The 19,259-nt window shown below is 42.1% G+C and overlaps 1 protein-coding gene across 2 annotated transcripts in view; it reads left to right on the top strand.

Annotated features, from left to right (window-relative positions):
• The window catches only part of TCEA1 (transcription elongation factor A1), a 162,473-nt gene that overhangs the window by 80,792 nt on the left and 62,422 nt on the right, over nucleotides 1–19,259 (top strand). For both annotated transcript variants that reach the window (XM_030214438.1, XM_030214431.1), the window contains exon 4: nucleotides 9,895–9,982. In XM_030214438.1, coding sequence (XP_030070298.1) covers nucleotides 9,895–9,982 — 88 coding nt within the window. The remainder of the gene's footprint in view (nucleotides 1–9,894; nucleotides 9,983–19,259) is intronic.

Here is a 19,259-nt window from a genome sequence, read left to right as displayed (position 1 = left end):
CACGCACCCTAAGTTCCTTCCTAAGGTAGTGTTGGAGTTCCAGCTAGGCATACCCATGATGACTTCATCCAAGGATACGTTGTTTACTGCTAACTATAGCCTCCAGTTATCTCCTGGGAAGAGCGGAGGAGCTTACTTCACAGAGACAGTGGCCCCAGGAGTATATGTATATCAAGAGGGAGGTTGCTACCATAAGCCTCGTGACTGATAAGACTCTTTTTGCTGCTATCACAAGGCTTTGCATTGTCCACCATGAATTCTGCTGGACAGAATTACACTTTTTGTGATTGATCCATGGGTATCACCTGACCCAGAGAGATGCCAATGTTGAACTGAAGGGAGAAGGAAAGAACAAAAGACTGGTCGGTGGCTAGATTGCTCTAAGAGGTGTTAAAAGGGGCTGATTTTCTAAACACACCAGTGGACTGAATTCCTTGTAATAAAGCTGTCAAGGTTAGTTCCGCTGCAGCACTAAGGCCTTACCTGAAAGACTGTGTAATCAGTATACAGAGTAAAGACCTTGGATTTTATTCCTGGACTGAGATAGACCCACAGAAGCTTCTGCTAGAGTCTCAACTGAGGAATCTGATTCTTCACAACTGGAAGTCTGTAATAAGGAGTGCAGGGTAAGATAAGCAGGATTTACTACCTATGGTTCAGGGGTATACTTAGTCCACAGTTTTGTCTGTGAAAGACTGGTTTGTCTCCGGATTTGTGGTCAGTATAATTAGCTGCTAAGTGATAATTTGCACAAGATAAATTAATTGTATAATCTCTCATAGATATAATTTTATTTGGTTAGATATCAGATATCTTTATCTCTTAGTGATGATCTAGATTTTTGTAGTGCACAAATATATTTTTGTAACTTGCTTTGCATTTACATATTAGTGTTTTTTTATTTATCTATAATAAATAATATATTCCCATTTGTGGCATTTCTCCTTTCATTGGTAGTCAGTATGACAGAAACCTTAGGCCAAATAAGAGGTACACTCATCCTGTAGAAACGTGTCTAGAATAATTGCTGTTTAGTAATTTTCTGCCAGCCCAAATACCTCAGCCTACATAATAGGAAGTCTCCTACAGTAGCCATTGGCAAATTCTCAATTTCTAATTGGCTAGCAGACTGCATGTCCTTATTGCCAGGCCAGGCTTACTTTTGAGGGTCATATATATCTGAGCCATGGCTAGGTCAGTAGCCCACTTAAGGTCAGCCTCTAGAGAGGAGATTTACAGACCGGCTTCCTGGTAGTCTGTCTACTCATTCACACCTCATTGTTGCCTTTAGCAGGATACCCACCCTGACAGCTGGTTTGGGCAGGCAGTCCTGAAGAATTTGTTTGGTGTCTAGAATCCAAGGCCACCTCCCTAGGCCCAGTTTTCTTTAGTTGCAGGCTGCACTTTCCCAACTTGTGTGTAAATAGTTTCCGGTTAATTGACTTTCAGTCGTAGACATTTTGAGTCCTTATTCTCCTACTATTGTTTTCGGTAAGTCTGGTAGCTAGGGATTCCCATCTATGAGAATACAACGGCCTGTTTGTCCTTGGAAAAAGCGAAGTTACCTGTTGCAAGTGTTCTCCGAGGGCAGCAGGCCAAGTATTCTCACATACCCTTCCACCTCCCTTTGGAGTTATATTCTTTAGCTTTTTAAAATGACTGAGTTATCTGCATTTGCTTGTTGGACGGGAAGACACCAGCGCATGCACGGTGGGACTCTATTAGAAAGTTCTGAGTTAGTATCGCTAGTCAGCGTCTGCACTGGGCTCTGTCTGATGGTGTCACCCAGAAACTGTGAGAATACTTGGCCAGCTTTCCTCAGAGAACACCTAATACATGTGAGTAACATTGCTTTTTGGTGTGAAATTAAAACCTTGGAACCCTAAATCATAGGAATCTATGCAGCCAAAAGAATTTTGGTTTGGTATTGGATTTTTCAGAATTTTTCTAGATGTATAGGTTTTTTTTGATTTTTGCACATTTGTTTCAATAAAATTATTTAATGTACATTAACATTGTTAAGGCATGTAAGTGAACCAAATAACTTTTTAAAGAATGCACTTCCCTAATCAGCATCCTTACAAAAGATTCCAAGATCACATTTCTCTGTGCACCATTTCACTCTGCCTAATTTTTAAAGTATTTTCCTGGTTATCCATTTCCTTTATTGTATAGAATTTGACCAGTGGAGTACTGTGTCCTTAGACACACAGCTGGCTATGTTTTTGCATATAAATGGTTGAAGTGTGTTATTATACTCCTACGCCAAACACCGAGTTGAAAAGTACTCTTTTGTCAGTATCATTTCTTAAATTGTATTATAGTATTTAATTTTCTCTGTCACTATGCAACTTTTTATAAGACTTATTTTGGAAATGTGTTCTCTTGATCCAATAATTTGCAAATAACTTTGCTAATAATATTGTGCTAAGAATTGAAACTATTCAATAAACAGATGAACTATCCTAATATATCCAGGAATGTTCTTTAATGTCTTTTGCTTTAAAACTATCATGTATTTCACCACCATGTAACCCAAAACCCTCTGTAAAACCAATTGTATGTTCTCTTCTACCTCCAGCATCCATGACGAATTGTAAGCCACATTGAGCCTGCAAAGAGGTGGGATAATGTGGGATACAAATGCAATAAATAAATAAATGAACTGTACTGCACTAATTTGCAGTTTTATAAACAAATGCACACAGAATTTGCATAGGACATTTTTGGTTTATTTTTATAAGTAAAATTTTCCTTTTTGTTTATTCAAATGAGGTGAATGGCTACAGTTGCTTTAGAGCATGGAGTGTGCAAAGCAGTATTGTCTGATTTAGAAAAGCTCTGACTTCTTGTGTTTAAGGAAAACAAACTTTCGCTGAGGACAAGCAGACCAGTTGTATTCTCTGGGTAACCTCATCCATTGGAGCCTGATGCAGAAGCTGACTATCAAGATAATATAGAACTTTCTAGCAGCACCCCATCGCACATGCACTGGTGTCTTCCCGCCGGATATGCCAGCACAGGCCTCCCAGTCTTCATTTTTCTGCAGAGCAAGGAGGACACATCATTGTGTTCTCCTCTTAGTGTGATTTTTTTCTCTGATTCTCAGTGTCTTCCCATGCGGGTAGCCTAGTGGTTAGTGCAGTGGACTCTGATCCTGGGGAACTGAGTTTGATTCCCACTGCAACTCCTTGTGACTCTGGGCAAGTCACTTAACCCTCCATTGCCTCTGGTACAAAATAAATACCTGAATATATGTAAACCGCTTTGAATGTAGTTGCAAAAACCTCAGAAAGGCAGTATATCAAGTCCCATTTCACTTTCCTTTTATTAATTTTTGTATTATTTTTGGCTCTTCAAGTTTCCTTTCTTTTTCATGAGTTACTAGGTCCGTTTAGGCAGGAGCACCAACCTCAGTTTGAACGCTGCCCCTTTTTACATTTCACAGTTAAGGAGCTTAATTTATCTACAGTTCTTTTCTCAATGTCCAAGAAGACCCCCAGTGACTTTAAAAGGTGTGCCCAATGTAATCTGGTGATTTCTGTGACAGACTCACACTTGGTGCAGCGGGTGCCTTGAATCTGACCATGAGCCTAACTCTTGTTCTCTCTGTTTGTAAATGTAGTTGAGAACACAGGGGGCATGGCAGACAGAGCAGAAGACACTTTTTTGGCTCCTTGAAGGCCGATCCATCATCATCAGCACTAGAAGCATCGTGTTCTGCCATTTGACCACGTGTCAGCTCCAGGGCATTCACCAAGTGTATAGTGCTAATTTCAGCGTATTTTTGTTCAGACTGGGAATATATGTGTTTCCTTATCTGGATGATTGGCCGATGAAGAGCATCACATCACGGGAGGGAGTGACGGTGTCAATATGCCTAACTATTTGGGTGTTGGAGTTACTAGGTTTTGCCATAAACTATCCCAAGTCCCACCTTCTCCCGGTTCAGCCATTGGAGTACATAGGAGCCCTGCTAGATTCATTGCAGGCTCGGGCTTTTCTTCCAAAAGTGAGAGCTAAGACCTTGATAATCTCGTCTTACAGGTCCAAAGCAGCAAGCAGGTCACAGCTCGGCAAATATGGAGATTGATCGGCCACATGGCCTTAACAGTGGCTTCCTAGTGGTCTCAGGCGGCTGGGAATCTAGCAAATGTAATCCTGATTCCTCCAGATTTGTCTCACGCTCTTCTCTGGTGGACAGTTCAGACAGATTTGACTGTGGGACTACCATTCCAAATTCCACCTCCTGAGAACTTGATGCATCCAGCCAGGTATGCGGAGCTCGTGTGGATGGGCTTCACACCCAAGGACTTGGTCTGCTCAGGAAACTACTTACCATATCAACTTCCTTGAGCTCAAAGCCATTTGGAACGCGCTAAACATAGTAACATAGTAAATGACGGCAGATAAAGACCCGAACAGTCCATCCAGTCTGCCCAACAAGATAACCAAATTATTCTCATTCAAACGGACAACCAGGCTGCATTGTTCTTTTTAAACAAGCATAGAGGTACAGATCCTACCCCTTGTGTCAGGTGGCAGTGGGCCCTCCTCCACTGTATGGTCCTCTGAGCCACGTACCTAGCAGGAAAGGACAACTGTCTGGTGGACAGACTGAGCAGGGTTTTGCAACCTCACAAGTAGTCTCTCACATGGGTGTAGCCCTCAAGGTCTTCCAAGACTAGAGCACTCCATTGGTGGATTTTTTGCCACTTATCCAAACAGCAAAGTCCCCCAGTTCTGTTACAGGTTCAGATCACATGGTAGACTAGTGTAGGATGCTTTTCTACTACACTGGGGGAAGGTCTTCTATGTACATATCCTCCAATACCTCTCATAGAGAAGACTTTCCTGAATCTCAAGCAAGACCAGGGAACTGTTATCCTAATCGTCCCTTACTGGCTGAGGTAGATCTGGTTTCCTCTTCTTCTGCACTCCAAGATATTCTGAAGGTTTGTAGGAAGGTTGGGTCTTTTTCTAGATGATATATAGATTTGGCAAAGGATGAATCCATTGTTGGACAGTAAAATCGGTAATGAGTTAAGAAAATTAGAGACATGACCAAGCAGCGTGGCAATAAAGATTTAATGCAAAAACGGTATAGAATCATGCAGTTGGGATACTGGAAACCAAGAGAACAGCTTATGATGGGGAGTGATGTGCACCAAATGGTAAAAAAAATCTCAGGTGGACATGGGCAACCTTGAGGGCACAAAATAGTGAGATAAATCAGTGACAAGAGCCAGAATACTAGGGTGCATAGAAAGCTATAACCAGTAGGTTAAGAAAAGCAATGATAAATGGTTTAATGGTTTAATAATGAAGATTATATTTGCACAAATAATTGGTTAAGCTTCCTTAGTCCTATAGCACTCTTGAGAACGTGTGCTTAAAATGATAGAGAGAGATTAGAGGCACTAAAATGCTGTAAAGTCTGCATTATGAGGCCTATGACATGAGACTCTAAAAGCATAGATTATGTACATCCCTAGAGGTGAATAGGAAAAAGAAATATGATATAAACAGTCAGTTACCACAAAGGTATAAATTATACAGAAGAAGCAAGCCTTTTCTAATGGAAGGGTACCTTTAGAACAAGTGGTCTGACGTCAAGCTTAAAGTATGTAGGATCGTAGGAAAATATTTCTTTACAGAAAGTGGTGGATGCATAGTGCATCTCTCAGCAGTGGTGGCTGAGCAGGTGAAATTGTAATAGAACTCAAGGCCACTGGGCTGCTAGTTGTAAGGATGTATTGGTATAGGCTGAGGTCAAGGAAGTCCTGGTTCTTCTCTGCTGTTATACACTACTTCAGGTTTTTTTTTTTTTTTTGGGGGGGGGGGGGGGGTTGGCCTTTTCTGTGAGGAAGTATTGGGATTGGGGGAATATAGTATTAAATGTATCTATCAATGGGAGATTTGATGATTAAAAGAAAGATAATTCACTAATGAGCACATTTATTTATTAATTAACGCAAGGCTCTAAGCTAGGGTCCCAAATTTTCTCATGAATGGCCCCATAGGCTGTTTCAGATCACTGAGAGGGCCAGATGGGGGTGAGGTCCCCCTTGGAGAAGAGTTTGTGGAGTGAGGGGGAAGGAGACCATATCTGCCTCGAGCCAGATTTAAGATTTTGGCACCCATAGGCAAGACCAGACAGCAGATCCCAGAGAACAGGAGGTAGGGTTGTTATCCGAGACCCTTTGAAGCAGTACATGAGCTTGCCACTAATTTAAGTGGAATCACATTCCTGTTTGGTCTGGGTATTTGGTGTCTTCAAAATGTGGCTCCCTGGAGTAAGGCACACCCTTATGTGCACTCCTTGTCTTGCATCACCAACAGTAGGGTACATCTGCACACATTGCACCCTAGTTATCCTGTGGCTTCAGGCTCCAGAAAGCACCTGTGCATATTTCTGGGCCTCCATTACTCCAGAACCCCTGGTTCTGCAGTCCTGGAGTGGGAGGACAAGTACCCTGGCTCTGTATCACCAGGAGCAAGGGAGTGTACCCCCCACTCCCCACAGTTATAGTGCTCAGCCTGTGAAAGGTGAGAGTCTGAGCTGAGCTATGATCTAGGGTACTGGAGGCAGTTGGGTAGATTCATATTTGGCAGCCATAATTCAGCAATCCTGAGCCCTGGAGAAACTGATCAGTTTTGGCACTCTCACTCACCTTTATTTTTTGGGTTTGGGCCATTGCCACTTTTCTGGCAGAGAAGAGTAGGAGAACCTGAATGGTGGGAAAGGGATAGAGACAGAATAAATAGATTAATACTGGGATACTGACAATCTTCAGGCTGAAATCTTCAAGCTACAGAACTAAGAGAGGGAGAGAAGGAGGTAGGAGAGAGCATGCAGGCAGAAAAAAAGCTTTCAAAAAACTTGCTCAGGGACTGGATTCAACCTGTGGACAAGGTGTGATGGTAGGCCAATTACTCCAAGGCTGCAGTTCAGGAACCCTATTCTAAGCAATGCACAAAACAATATTATTAGCACTAACCACACAAACATCTGGCCTTTTAATATTTTAATTAATTATTTTTAAGTCCTTTGCTAAGTACAAAGGTTGAATAAAAAGTAATGCCTTCACTTCCACCAACATGCTACGAAATGTCTGTGTGAAGAGGCTGTTTTGCTATTGCTTGTGAAATGGAAGCATGCAGTGAGCAATTTAAACAGCATGCTGTGACCGAATTTCTGACTGTAGAAGGAGTCCTTCCAAGTGAAATTCACTGCCACTTCCAGGCTGTTGATGGTGATGATTGTGTTGTGAGTATTGTGTGGTGAAAAATTGTGGACTAGGAAGGGTTGATTTGTGTCGTCAAAAATGAAGCTGATGACCCAAGACAGTATCGAATGAGTCTCACACACAAGAAAGGTTGACAAACTCTAAGGGGGGGATGCACTAAAGTCGTCGTTAGAGCCATTCCATACCGAATTCCATAGTGAATCGGTAGGGAACGGCTATGCATGAAGGAAAGGGAATGCAAATGAGCTGCTCATTGCAGCTCACTTGCATTCTCTAATCCTTTGTAAAACCGTCGGATAATCGGCCGGTAGAGCATGCGCAGAGCAGCCAAGTGTTAATGCTGGCTGCTCTGCGCATGCCAAGGACGTAAAAAAAAAACATGTCCTTTATGGATGGCCTTGCCCCCCCCCCCCCCCCGCCCAAGATCGCCGCCGCTGCTCCCCGCTCCCCCCTCCCCCCTGCATTGAAATCAGAACTTTACACAGCCCCGGCTCCCCTCCCTTTCTTCCTTCCTTCTTTCCTTGAAATGACAGCTTCCCCGCCATCCTCCACCCCCCCCCCCCCCCCCGAGGTCTTACGTCAGACGAGGGCAGGCCAGGGAGGAAAGGAAGGACATCTGGAGAGGCGATCAGCTGTTGTTGCCAGTGCAGCACCTTCACACGGAGGTGAGAGGCGCTGTGAGGGCCCGGTGGCAGACGGAGGGGGGCGGGGCCACGGGGGGGGGGGGCGGAGGATGGCAGGGAAGCTGTCATTTCAAGGAAGGGAGGGGGGCCGGGGCTGCGTAAAGTTCTGGTTTCAATGCAAGGGGGAGCGGGGAGCGGCGGCGACCTTGGGCGGGGGGAGGGGGCAAGGCCGTCCATAAAGGACGCTCCTGTTGAGCACTTGGTCATTCTTGCCCCCTCCCAATTTTTTTTTTACATTTTATAAGTTTTCCAAGCCCGCGCAGCCCCAACGAGAGGTACAGACCTCTCGTTAGATTTTCCAGCGGAAGAGCTTAGTGCATCTCATTTCAATAGGGTTTCTACACAATTTGCTAATCTGCATTCCGTTTGCATTAGCTGCTACCGTCGTCGGAAAAAAGTATTTAGTGCATGCCAGGGTTTACTACTTGCTCGTTAATGGCTCGTTATTGGCTCGTAAAGTTTAGTGCATCTGGCCCTAAAGGACAATCGAAGGATCACTCAAAGGCGAATTGCTTCCACAATTGGTACTTCACAGGAAAGTGTAGGCTACTTTATTGATACTCCTGGAGATCAAAAGGTTTGTGCAAGATGGGTTCCTTGCATGCTGACTGCAGAAATGAAAGTTTCAAGACTTGAAAACTGTCAGCAATTGTCCTGATACCCCATCCACCATACAGCCCAGACTTAGCGCCATGTGATTTCCATCTTTTTCCAAAATTGAAGGAATACCTTCAGGAGCATCTGTTGGACTCAAATGAAGATGTGGAAAGGATTGTGAGCAACTGATTGAAGAGAAAGGATGTGTAGTTCTTTTACAGTAGCTTTCAAAAATGTTGTCCAACGTTGATAGAAATGTGTGGTAAATGGTAGTGAATATGTAGAAATGTAAATTCATGTAATAAAAGAGCAAGTTTCAAGCATTATTTTTGTTTATATTCGTTAAAGTATCTTCATTTAAACAAAAATTATGGGGATGGAGGTATTACTTTTCATTCAATCCTTATATATAAATTCAAACTAGAAGTTCTTGTAAGGTTTGTTTTTTCATCTTTCAGGTTTTTATCAGGTGCAAATGTTTCTGTCAGCAGGTCTGTGTGTAGCAATTGTATGTCTATCGGTTGTTTTAATTGTGGTTATGTTCCTGGTGCCTGCCAAATTCAGGGGTCCTTTTACTAAGCTGTGGCGGATTTTTCCCTTGCACTAAGGCTATTTTTACTGCAGCAGTAAAAATGGCCATTTTCTGTTTGTTTTTTTTGGTGTGTGTGTTACTGATTGCTGCCATTAGCATATAGCCATTAAAAAAAAAATAGTATATGTGCACTTACCTCCACTTGTTTTGTAGGCGGCAAGGGCTCACATGCTATTCCTGTGCTAACCAGTTAGTTCACAATAAAGTACTAACTGGACCCCCCCCCCCCTCCCCCCCGGACAAGCCTCACTAAAAAGAAATGTAAAAATATTTTTTAGTGCATACACCTTTGGCACTTACCGCAGGTTACCTCAGCTCTTCCCCCAGTACGCCATTTTAAGCTGTGCTAGGCTCGTGTTAGCACCTAATGCATCTTAGTAAAAAGGCCCCTCAATGTAGTAAAAGAACAGTGACATTTACTTGTGCAATTGTTAATCATATTCTCTTTGGCATTTTATATCGATTCTATAAATTTAGATCTAATATAATACATTGAATTATTCATATTTTCAAATATGTTCTGCCTCAAATGTGCTAAAAACTGGTACTGATTTTAGAAAGTAATGAAAGAAAAAGTGCCACCACAAAACATCAGAACTTTTCTCAGTCAAAAAAGGGACCCACATGTTCATTACAACATAATGTCTGGGTTTTTTTTTTTTGTCTTTTTGTTTTCTTATGTTCAAACTATGGAGCTATTTTGTTATGTTTTGCTCTTATATCAGGATGAGAGTTCATATGTTAAAGGTAATTCTCTTTGCTGCACTTTCAGATGGGCCATCGACTGACAAAGAACCTGAAGAAAAGAAAAAAGAACCTGTTTCTTCGTCACAGAATAGTCCAGAGGCAAGAGAAGAGAGGTACCATGTGCTTAGCAGAAAAGAACTAGGGTGGAGGCATTTACAACATTTATAAAAGCTTCCTTGACTGCTGCCCAGTCTCAGTAGCACTTTGCACTTCTCTTTCTGTCTTTTTGCTGAAGCTGAAGTATTTGCAAGCTTAGTTGAAATAGAGGAAAAGCTTCCAAACAAAAAAGCTTTTCTAAAACAGTCATTCAGAATAATTTCTTCTGATTTTTTGAATGCAGTGGCCCAGGTTTCCCTTCGTCAAAAGTGAGTTTTTACATTATGAAAATAACCCTCAGAAAAATTGAACTGGAAGTTTCACCTTCCCTAGAAAAAATATTTTCAAGCTGCCTATTGAATAGAATTGAATGTTAAGCAGCAATGAGAGGCATAAATCTAGTTATAATTAAAAACAAAAAAGAAGCCTCTCCATGTAAAATCTATTCAGGTTTAGTCATCAGGTTTAATATTCATTTCACCATGGTGGTACACCGTAACCCTTTGTTGCTATCGAGGAGGCTTGGAATTCAGAGGAAGCATGCAGTGAGGCTACTCACCCCAAGAAGGACATGGTGAAAAATTATCAGGGGGGCTGCATGTCCATTTGACGTGCTTAGGAAATCTTACAAGTTTGGGGGAGAAGAAAGGGATAAATAGTGTTTTTGGACATTAGGAAGCACATTTAACCCCCCTGTTTACTATGCTGCGCTAGTGGCTGCTGGTGTGCTAATGCCAACACAGCCCATTCACTTTGAATGGGCTGTCGGCATTGCTGTGCGGCAGCCGCTAGTGCAGCTTAATAAACGGGGGTTAGGGTGACTTTTTTTAAAAAAATGCAATATTATTCTAAAACTTCATTTGAAATCAAGTATTTAAAGAGGAGAAGCCTCAGAACTCTCTAGTCTACTGCAGTACCTATTGATGGGGAGATGCACACAGCTTACCATGCTTACAACGTTTGCTTTAGACTGGCTGTAGCTAGTCTAAAGCAAACATTATTTAAAGTCTAATGCACAAAGGGGTTCTGTGTCCCTTTTACTATTCCCTGTAGCAGCTACCGATAATCCTATCTATACAAACTCATCAGTATTAAAATGAGCATTCCAGCCAATGCAGCCATCTCCTTGCACTTTTAGCGTGTAAAACTTAATGGCATGCTGGAGCTGTCGTTAAGTTTTGCATGGTACCCCCCCTGGTGGTCCAATGAACACCATTCTTGACTACCCCTAACCAACTCCCTGGTGGTCTAGTGGACTCCGAACCCCCGCCCCCAAAATCTTTAAAATTTCCTAACTCCCAGTGAACCCCCCCCATTCCCCCCAAAATCCCTGTTGGTCCAGTGGACCCCTTCTCGAGCCCCCCTCACTTAAAACAACATTGTGGTCTAGTGACCTCAGCCCCCCCCCCCCTTCACATATCTTAAAATGACACCGGGCAGGGGTTGGGTGCTGCCCTTTTGAGAAGGTCAGGCCCAGAGGCAGGAAGGCATAGGCATTTCTCCTGCCTCCAATATTTTAAGGTATGTGAAGGGGTCAGGTCACTAGACCACCATAGAGTTGTTTTGAGTGAGGGGGGGCTCGAGAGGGGGTCCACTGGACCACTAGGGATTTTTTTTTTTTAGGTGTGGGGGGATTGCTAGGCCACCATAGAGTTTTTTTGAGTTGTGCAGGAGGGGGGGGGGGCGCAAGAGTGGATGCACTGGACTTTGGTGGACCCTCTCTCGAGCCTCCCGCACAACTCAAAAAACTCCATGTTGGTCTAGTGACAATTGCATTTGACAGCTAGGCAAGCAGCGACTGATGCACAAAGGGGATGGCATTCAAATGAAGTTAACAGCAACCTTTGTGCATCGGACGTTAAATTTCTGTGCATCTTATTTGCATGCCATCTCCTTTGTGCATCGGTCACTGTTTGCGACTCGTTAAGTTCACCTGCAGCTACCGTATTTAACGGCAACCTTTGTGCATCGGCCCCCTAATGTGTATGAATCAAAGGCATAAAAAGACGCCTTTTTTGATTAAAGTCTAATCGTGTACTAGTTTAATATCAGATTGTCTTAAGTCATATAACATATTCCTTAATAGTCAAAAAACTGATCTCAGCTATGTGTCATGTAGCAAATTACTGTCTGGGTCCAATGATGGTCATCATTTTGCCACTCAGCTTCAGGGACCAGAGGATTGTGCTGCACAAAATTTGTATTCCATTAATAATGTAGATATGATAATAGATTAAGACTTACTACTTCAAAAGCTTTAAAACTTAGGATTTGTCTACTAAAGCACACTAGTAAAATGTGTTTAACTTGTGCTAATGCAGGACTTTCCTGCACGCTAAGCCCATTTCTAGCACACCGAGGAGGGGAAGAGAGAAAATGAGAGGTTGGGGTGTGCGGGAGAAGACTTTTGGGGCTAACGACTTTTGGGGCTAACAGAATTGTGGATTTTGTGGAGATTTAGAGGGAGAGAGAGAACTGAGGAGGTTGGAGCCTAAGAAAGGAAAAGGCAGTAAGAGATTTCAAAACAATACAAATAAACTTTGCAGAATTTTAAAATATTGTCTTCAGAATTTGCAGTTTCTTTCCACAGAATTCTGTCAGGAGTAATTATATTTAAATTGCATTATATTTTTCTTATGGAAAAATACTGTGAAGGCTACAGCAATTTTACATCTGGCTAAATTCAGCACTCACAGATTGCAGTTCACTATGCATTTTCATATTGATGAAATTTCTTTTTGGATGTACAGATAACACAAATGTCATACAGGGTTTCAGACTACAGTTTTTCGAAAGAGTCAAAACCGGAACACTTGTTTTTTATGCCACACAAGTTGACATCAGGCAACCTTAAAAAAAAAAAGTTTGCCATTTTCACAATTCTTATGATATCGATGCATTTGTTCAAATGATGTTGATTTTAAGATATATGCTGATGATTTAAGAGATCTTTTGGTGGCCAGGGGTTATCCCTATCATATTGTATGTACAGCACCAAGAAGGGTTAAATACAATAATAGAGATTTAGAGGGACATTTTCGATAAAACATCGAACTCCGATTTTGGATGTTTTGCTAGAAGTGTCCAAAAATTGAATGGTGAAAATACCATTTTGGAACCTGAAAAACATCTATCTTTATGGTTCAAAAATTGCCGTTTTCCTAGACATTTTGTGCTCATTGCATTTTTCTTTTGGAACTATTTTGGAAAATAAAATGCCCAAAAAACAGCCACTGCGATGTCTGGGGGCCATCAGTCTTAGTAGAGTGGCCACACAGACATCCTAGCAGAGTAGTGGGGTAGCCTAGGGGGCACTGCAGTGGATTTCACATAAAAGGTCCCAGGTACACGTCTCGCCATAACCCCATTATATTGTAAGGTGAGCTGTCCAGGAGCAAAAAAATACCTACTGTACCTCACTACAATATTTCTAAAGCTTGCAGATGTCACCTATTCTTAGGTACAGTAGATATTTAGTGTATTTTGGAATGGGCCCGAGTCCTCTTCTCTGCAGTCCACTGCACTGACCACTAAGCTACTCCTGGGATCTACTTGATGCTCTAATAGGAATGGCCATCATATGTGAAGCTGTCATAGAGCCTGGAATGTACTGTCACTGTTGCATCGTAGGGGGCTGGGAGGGGGGTCAGTGACCACTGGGGGAGTAAGGGATGTCTGTGTGGCCACTCTACTAAGACTGATGGCCTTAATCCCTCCAGTGGTGATTTGGTCATTTATCTAATCTAAATTGACATTTCTAACCCACTTATTTTTCCTTTATAGGTTCAAAGTAGCTAACAATTTTATATCTGTATCATTACCAGCAATATACTACACATATATAAATGATACAGTTAAGATATCTAAATCATAGATTTCTTAAATAGGAAGGTTTTCAAATCTTTCCGAAACAGGTCATAAGAGGTTTGATGTGTAAGACCTTATGGTAGATCATTCCAAACATGAACAGCCTGATGTAAAAAAAGAGGTCTCCGGAGCTTTTTTAAACTTAATACCTTTCAATGATGGAGTTAAGGTCTGTCTGATGTAACGACTGACTGGAACTTAACCTGGGTGAACACAAAGCCAATTGAGAAACTTGAATAGGAATTAAACCATACCAGATCTTAAAGGTTAAGCATCAAGTTTTAAAAAATATTTGTGCCTGTAGGGGCAGCAAGTATAATTCTTTCAGCAGAGGAGACACATGAGGAGTAGCCTAGTGGTTAGTGCAGTGGACTTTGATCCTGGGGAACTGAGTTTGATTCCCATTGCAGCTCCTTGTGACTGTGGGTAAAAGTCACTTAACCCTCCATTGCCCCAGGTACAAAATAAGTACCTGTATATATGTAAACCGCTTTGAATGTAGTTGCAAAATACCACAGAAAGGCAGTATATCAAGTCCCATTTCCCTTTTCCTAAATATCATGCATCTGTTGTGTTCTGCAATAATTGCAAATGATTCCTTAGCTTCGTGATATACCCAAGTACAAAACATTACAATAGCCTAGGGCACCTTTTGGTCATTTAGTCGTGATTGAAGCAGCTGCAGCCAAAAAGTCTAACCCCCCTGTTTACATTTCCGCACTGGCAGACGCTATTGCTGCTTTGTAAATGGGGGTTAATTTTGGCCCTAAACATTTTCATTTTGTTCCATTATTGCAGAAAAACATCCATCTTTTGGGGTCGCCCATGTCCCACCCCCTTATAATTTGGACAAACTGTGGAGCAAAATGTCTAAAATTGGGGTGTCAAAAGTTGCAACTTGAACATTTTTAAGAGAAAAACGTCCTTCTGCTACATTTTGGTTTTTTTTGTTTTGTTTTAAAAATGAGCTCCTTAATATTGCAGCCTGCTGCCTTCCAGATTAGAGAAGACACCAGTTTAATGTGTATTTTATCATATACCACAGGTTCTCCAGATATTGCCAGAATTCTTCAAACATATTGGACTATGTGAACAGTATACTTCAATCTAGAAAAGTTTGATTTCCAGATAGCCTACAGAAGGAGAAAGAAATTGAAAGAAGAATTATGTAGAGAAGGACATTTGGTTGCTAACATGATGCATTCTGCAGGTCATTCTCCTTTTGGCAGCTGCTGGACTTGCACTATATTGCAGCTCACTGAATTTGAAAATCCTGTAGATAAGATTTATAAATTATAACATCATGCTACCTGTTCATCAGATTTTGTGGTTTATTGTATGATGTATCCATGCAATAAATTATATAGTAGACACACTTCTAGAGCTTTCAAGATCTAAATGAACGAACACTAGAGTAATATAAATATGCAACATAACGATGCTCCTTTGACCACATATTGTATTAACAAAGGACATAAGTTTGCAGTAGTATCTTTTGTTTTAGATCATGTACCCCCTATGGAAACAGGAAAGGATTGTAAATGTCGCTTACTGCAATGTGAACAATAATGAATTTTTATTTTAAGATCAGTGGAACCACAGGACTTGAATGGTAAAATAGTGTGGGTTCACTGTTTTTTTTTTTTTTTTGAAGAGTTTGACTGTCAGTGGTTGTGGACTGAATCTCATTGGTTTCTTCAGTTTGTGTTAGCTGCTTATTGGTTATTTTGGACTGAGGGTATTCTTTTAAATAATAATCATGTTTGTTTAGCAGCAGGGTAATAGAAATTATATAAGCACCACAGTGAAACTAAGTTTTAAAGTTTTTGAAGTATTAAGTGTTAATACAATATTCCTTAGCGTCAGCAGCAGATGAATCCAGACTTGTGGGTTGTGACCATCTACCAGCAGGTGGAGATAGAGAGCACTGAACTGCATTGCTTTATTGGACGGAATGCTCCTTAGTCGGTCAGTATTCTCTATCGCCAACAGGCAGATGGACGGTCTCTTACAATCTCCTGGTCTCATCTGATAGTGGCTTCTGTTCTGGGTCTCTCAGTTCAGTGGAGCTTTGGGGTGTGCGACTGAGCGGTGCCAGCTTTAAGGGGTACACCTGATGATACCAGGTCTCTCCTCCATCCTTTTCCTCTCTCCAGCCCTTCCTCCATTCTCGTTCCACACTGAAAAACAAAATCGGGAATAATTATTTAAAGACCACAGCCTTGGCTGCAGGAGAAATACTGGTTTGGACCAGTATAAAGGGCTTAGTAGTGGAGAGGGTGAGAGTGTGCTTCCAGCAGCACTGAGTTTGATAAGCAGGACTCCGGATGGCTGGCTCTCCCGGGGTAAATGCATCTTTAAATGTTCTTTCAACTTCGGGTCAGTCATGGTTTTACTTTCATTTTCTTTGGAATGGCTGCCAAAATTATTAAAAGCTGCTCCTGCTGGGAGAAGCGGAGAGCAGCATCAGGGACATTGTCCGTATGGCTGTGCAGACTGTCTGGCAGAGGGGGCTATGTTTGGAGAGGCCTCATTAGATTTCCGCATGGGAGAGATGCGGGCTCATTCTCATGGGGCTGAAAGTGGTCCGGCTGCCATTTTACAGCAGCGCAATTCGGGAGCAGTGCTGCTGACGGCTCTTTTAACTGGCAGTACTTCGGAGGTCCTTACACAGATGTCAGCCGCTCCAGGGGTTTCTCCGGGGATGGGGTCTTCTGACCTCCTCCTCCCTCCCCCCGAATTCATTCTTCTGTTCCATAATGCCTATATGTTGAAGAAGTCTGGTAAGGCAACTCATACTTCCTTTTTAGCTCAGCGTTTGGAGATTTCTGGCTTGCTCCCTGTCTTAGTCTCCCCTGATGGACCCTGCCCCAAAGAGGAGATGTTTGCACTCCAGCTCAGAAGTAGGGTTTATTGCTCCCCTATCTCCCTCATTTGGCCTGGTTGCACCACTGGGTGGCAGATGCAGCTGCAGACAGTGGCTGGTTAAGCTCTCTTTTAAGAGCAAGTTGTTTGGTGAGTTTTTAGCAAAGTTGGTGAAAGATCTAGATGACTCAAAGACTCTGTTTCTTCCTGAGGACAAATCGAAACGTTTTTTTCCGGTCGGGTCAGGCTTGTCCTCGTTTTAAAGATACAAGGTGCTATCGTCCAGGGCGGCCTTGTTTTAATCATAGATCCAGGTATCAGCCCAAGCAGGGTTTCAGAACCCCAGGTTTTGTCCTGTTGAGGTCCTCCGGATTTCTCCTGATGGGGTGATGGTGCACATAGTCCTGTCTTTTCTTTCTAAAGTGGTTTCTGCTTTTCATCTCAATGAACCCTTGTTTTTTTCCCGCTTGCTTGACGTTCGTTATGTACTCCCGCAGTCAGATCATTTGTTTGTGCTTTGCTTGGAACCTCAGAAAGGTAATGTGGCTTCCAAAGCCACGATTGCTTGCTGGGCCAAGGAGACTATCTCGTTTACTTATTTACTAGTGGGTAAACCACTTCCAGCTGGATTCCTGGTGCATTCTACGTAAGCTGTTGCGACTTCCTGGGCAGAAACCCATCTGTTCTCCCTGGAGGAAATACTAACGGGCTCATTTTCAAAGCACTTAGCCTCCCAAAGTTCCATAGAAACCTATGGAACTTAGCCTCCCAAAGTGCTTTGAAAATATGCCTCTAAGTGACCAAGGAGCATTCCGTTCTATAAGACAGTGCAGTTCAGCTCTCTCTTATCTCCACCTGTTGGTAGATGGTCACTACCCGCATGTCTATGGATTCATCTGCTGTGACTAATTACCTGATAATTGGTGATCATAACTGACAATAATCATATCAGGTAAGACATATCAGGTAAGTCAAACTTTTTCGTTATTAGATCTACATTATTAATGGAAAACATTTTTTTATGCTGCACAATCCTCTGGTTCCTGAAGCAGAGTAGCAAAATGGTGGCAATCATTGGACCCAGGTAGTAATTTGCTACATGGCATATAACTAAGATAAGGCTTTTAACTATTAAGAAACATATTAATATGTCTTAAGACAATTTGATATTGGACTAGTACACTGTTAGACTTTACTCACAAAGGAGGTTTTTGTGCCTGTGCTTGATACACGCTAAGTACATACTGCAGCATACCAGAGCATTCTGAGGCTTTTCCTCCTCAATTACTTGATGTCAAGTGAAGTTTTAGAATAATATTGTTTTAGGATTTATTTACTTCATGAACCCCATATGATTTGTTTGATAAGTGTGACTTCTTTTAATAACCAGCTATGTCTTAAGCAAAGTTTAAAGGAGAGCTATTGCTTTTCTCCCTCAGAATATATTGACAGAAGTTTAGCTTCTTTAGAGAGCTAAAAAATTCTGTTTTCTTTACATAATAAAACTGCAGCACCAAAAACTAGTTTTTCCATCAACAATCACAATGGAATTTGGAATTGGCCACATTAGTGGGCAACATCGTCTGACAGTAGCACCACCATGGTCTTCTATACAGGGGAATTCTTGCATATTTTCTTCTGTAGTTCTTGTCTGAGTTTCACACAGATATGGTTCCTGCTCTTTTCTCAGATTTCTTTCCAGTAGTCCTTGTTTTCCAGTGCTGCCTTACATTGTTCTGGTTCATTGCTTTCCGTACCTCTTCTTTCCTCGCCAAGACCAAAAAAAAAAATCTGCACCTCATACTTCTTGTTACCTTTCTCCTTATTTTGGAGTTTGACCTCATTAAACAAGGTTTCTTTATGGCAGACATGCCCATCGAGATTCAAAATGTGGCCATGTAAGGCATAGATGTCTATTACCAAGTCGTATGCAGTTTGCTTCCACTTTCTGGGGCCATGTTGGCCCTAGCTGTGTTTACTATAGGAAGATGTTTCCCGGGGCCAGAAAATTCTGGGTTTTTAAAATGGAGGCTCTAAAATCACACTTGGTCAAGGCCCTGCTCTTACCTGTTTGACCTGCACAGGAAGGCAGTGAGAGGATCTTAAACAAAAAGCCTCCAAGAGCTATCCAGAGGAGTGTCAGATGCATGGTGGATACAGCAGATAGGATCCTGTTTATGCGACTGCCAGAGCTCCATCATTACTGCACATTGTGCTTGGAACTACCAGAAAGGATGTAGAAAGTAGAGGAAGATTTGCCTCAGGAAACAAGACACAGAAAAGAAGTGGTGATGATCAGTGGGGGGGGGGGGGGGGGGGGGGGAGAGATGATGGACTCCTGAATTCATCATCTCCTCCATTGGTTGTCACCACTTGGAACCACCAGCCACCTTCTCCCTAGCTTTACCCAAGTGGGAATTTGCTTGCCTGCCTCTTAATTGACAGAGCTGCTTTTATTGGGAAGAATAATCCAAATCATAGATACCTTGATGCTAGAGCCCACCTTAGGAGTCAGCACCCAAGAAAAAGATCTAGATGGCATTGTAGACAATTCACTAAAAT

Source organism: Microcaecilia unicolor, chromosome 1 (assembly GCF_901765095.1).
Source record: "Microcaecilia unicolor chromosome 1, aMicUni1.1, whole genome shotgun sequence".
Classification (NCBI taxonomy): Eukaryota; Metazoa; Chordata; class Amphibia; order Gymnophiona; family Siphonopidae; genus Microcaecilia; species Microcaecilia unicolor.
This window is presented reverse-complemented; position numbering and strand designations above follow the sequence as displayed.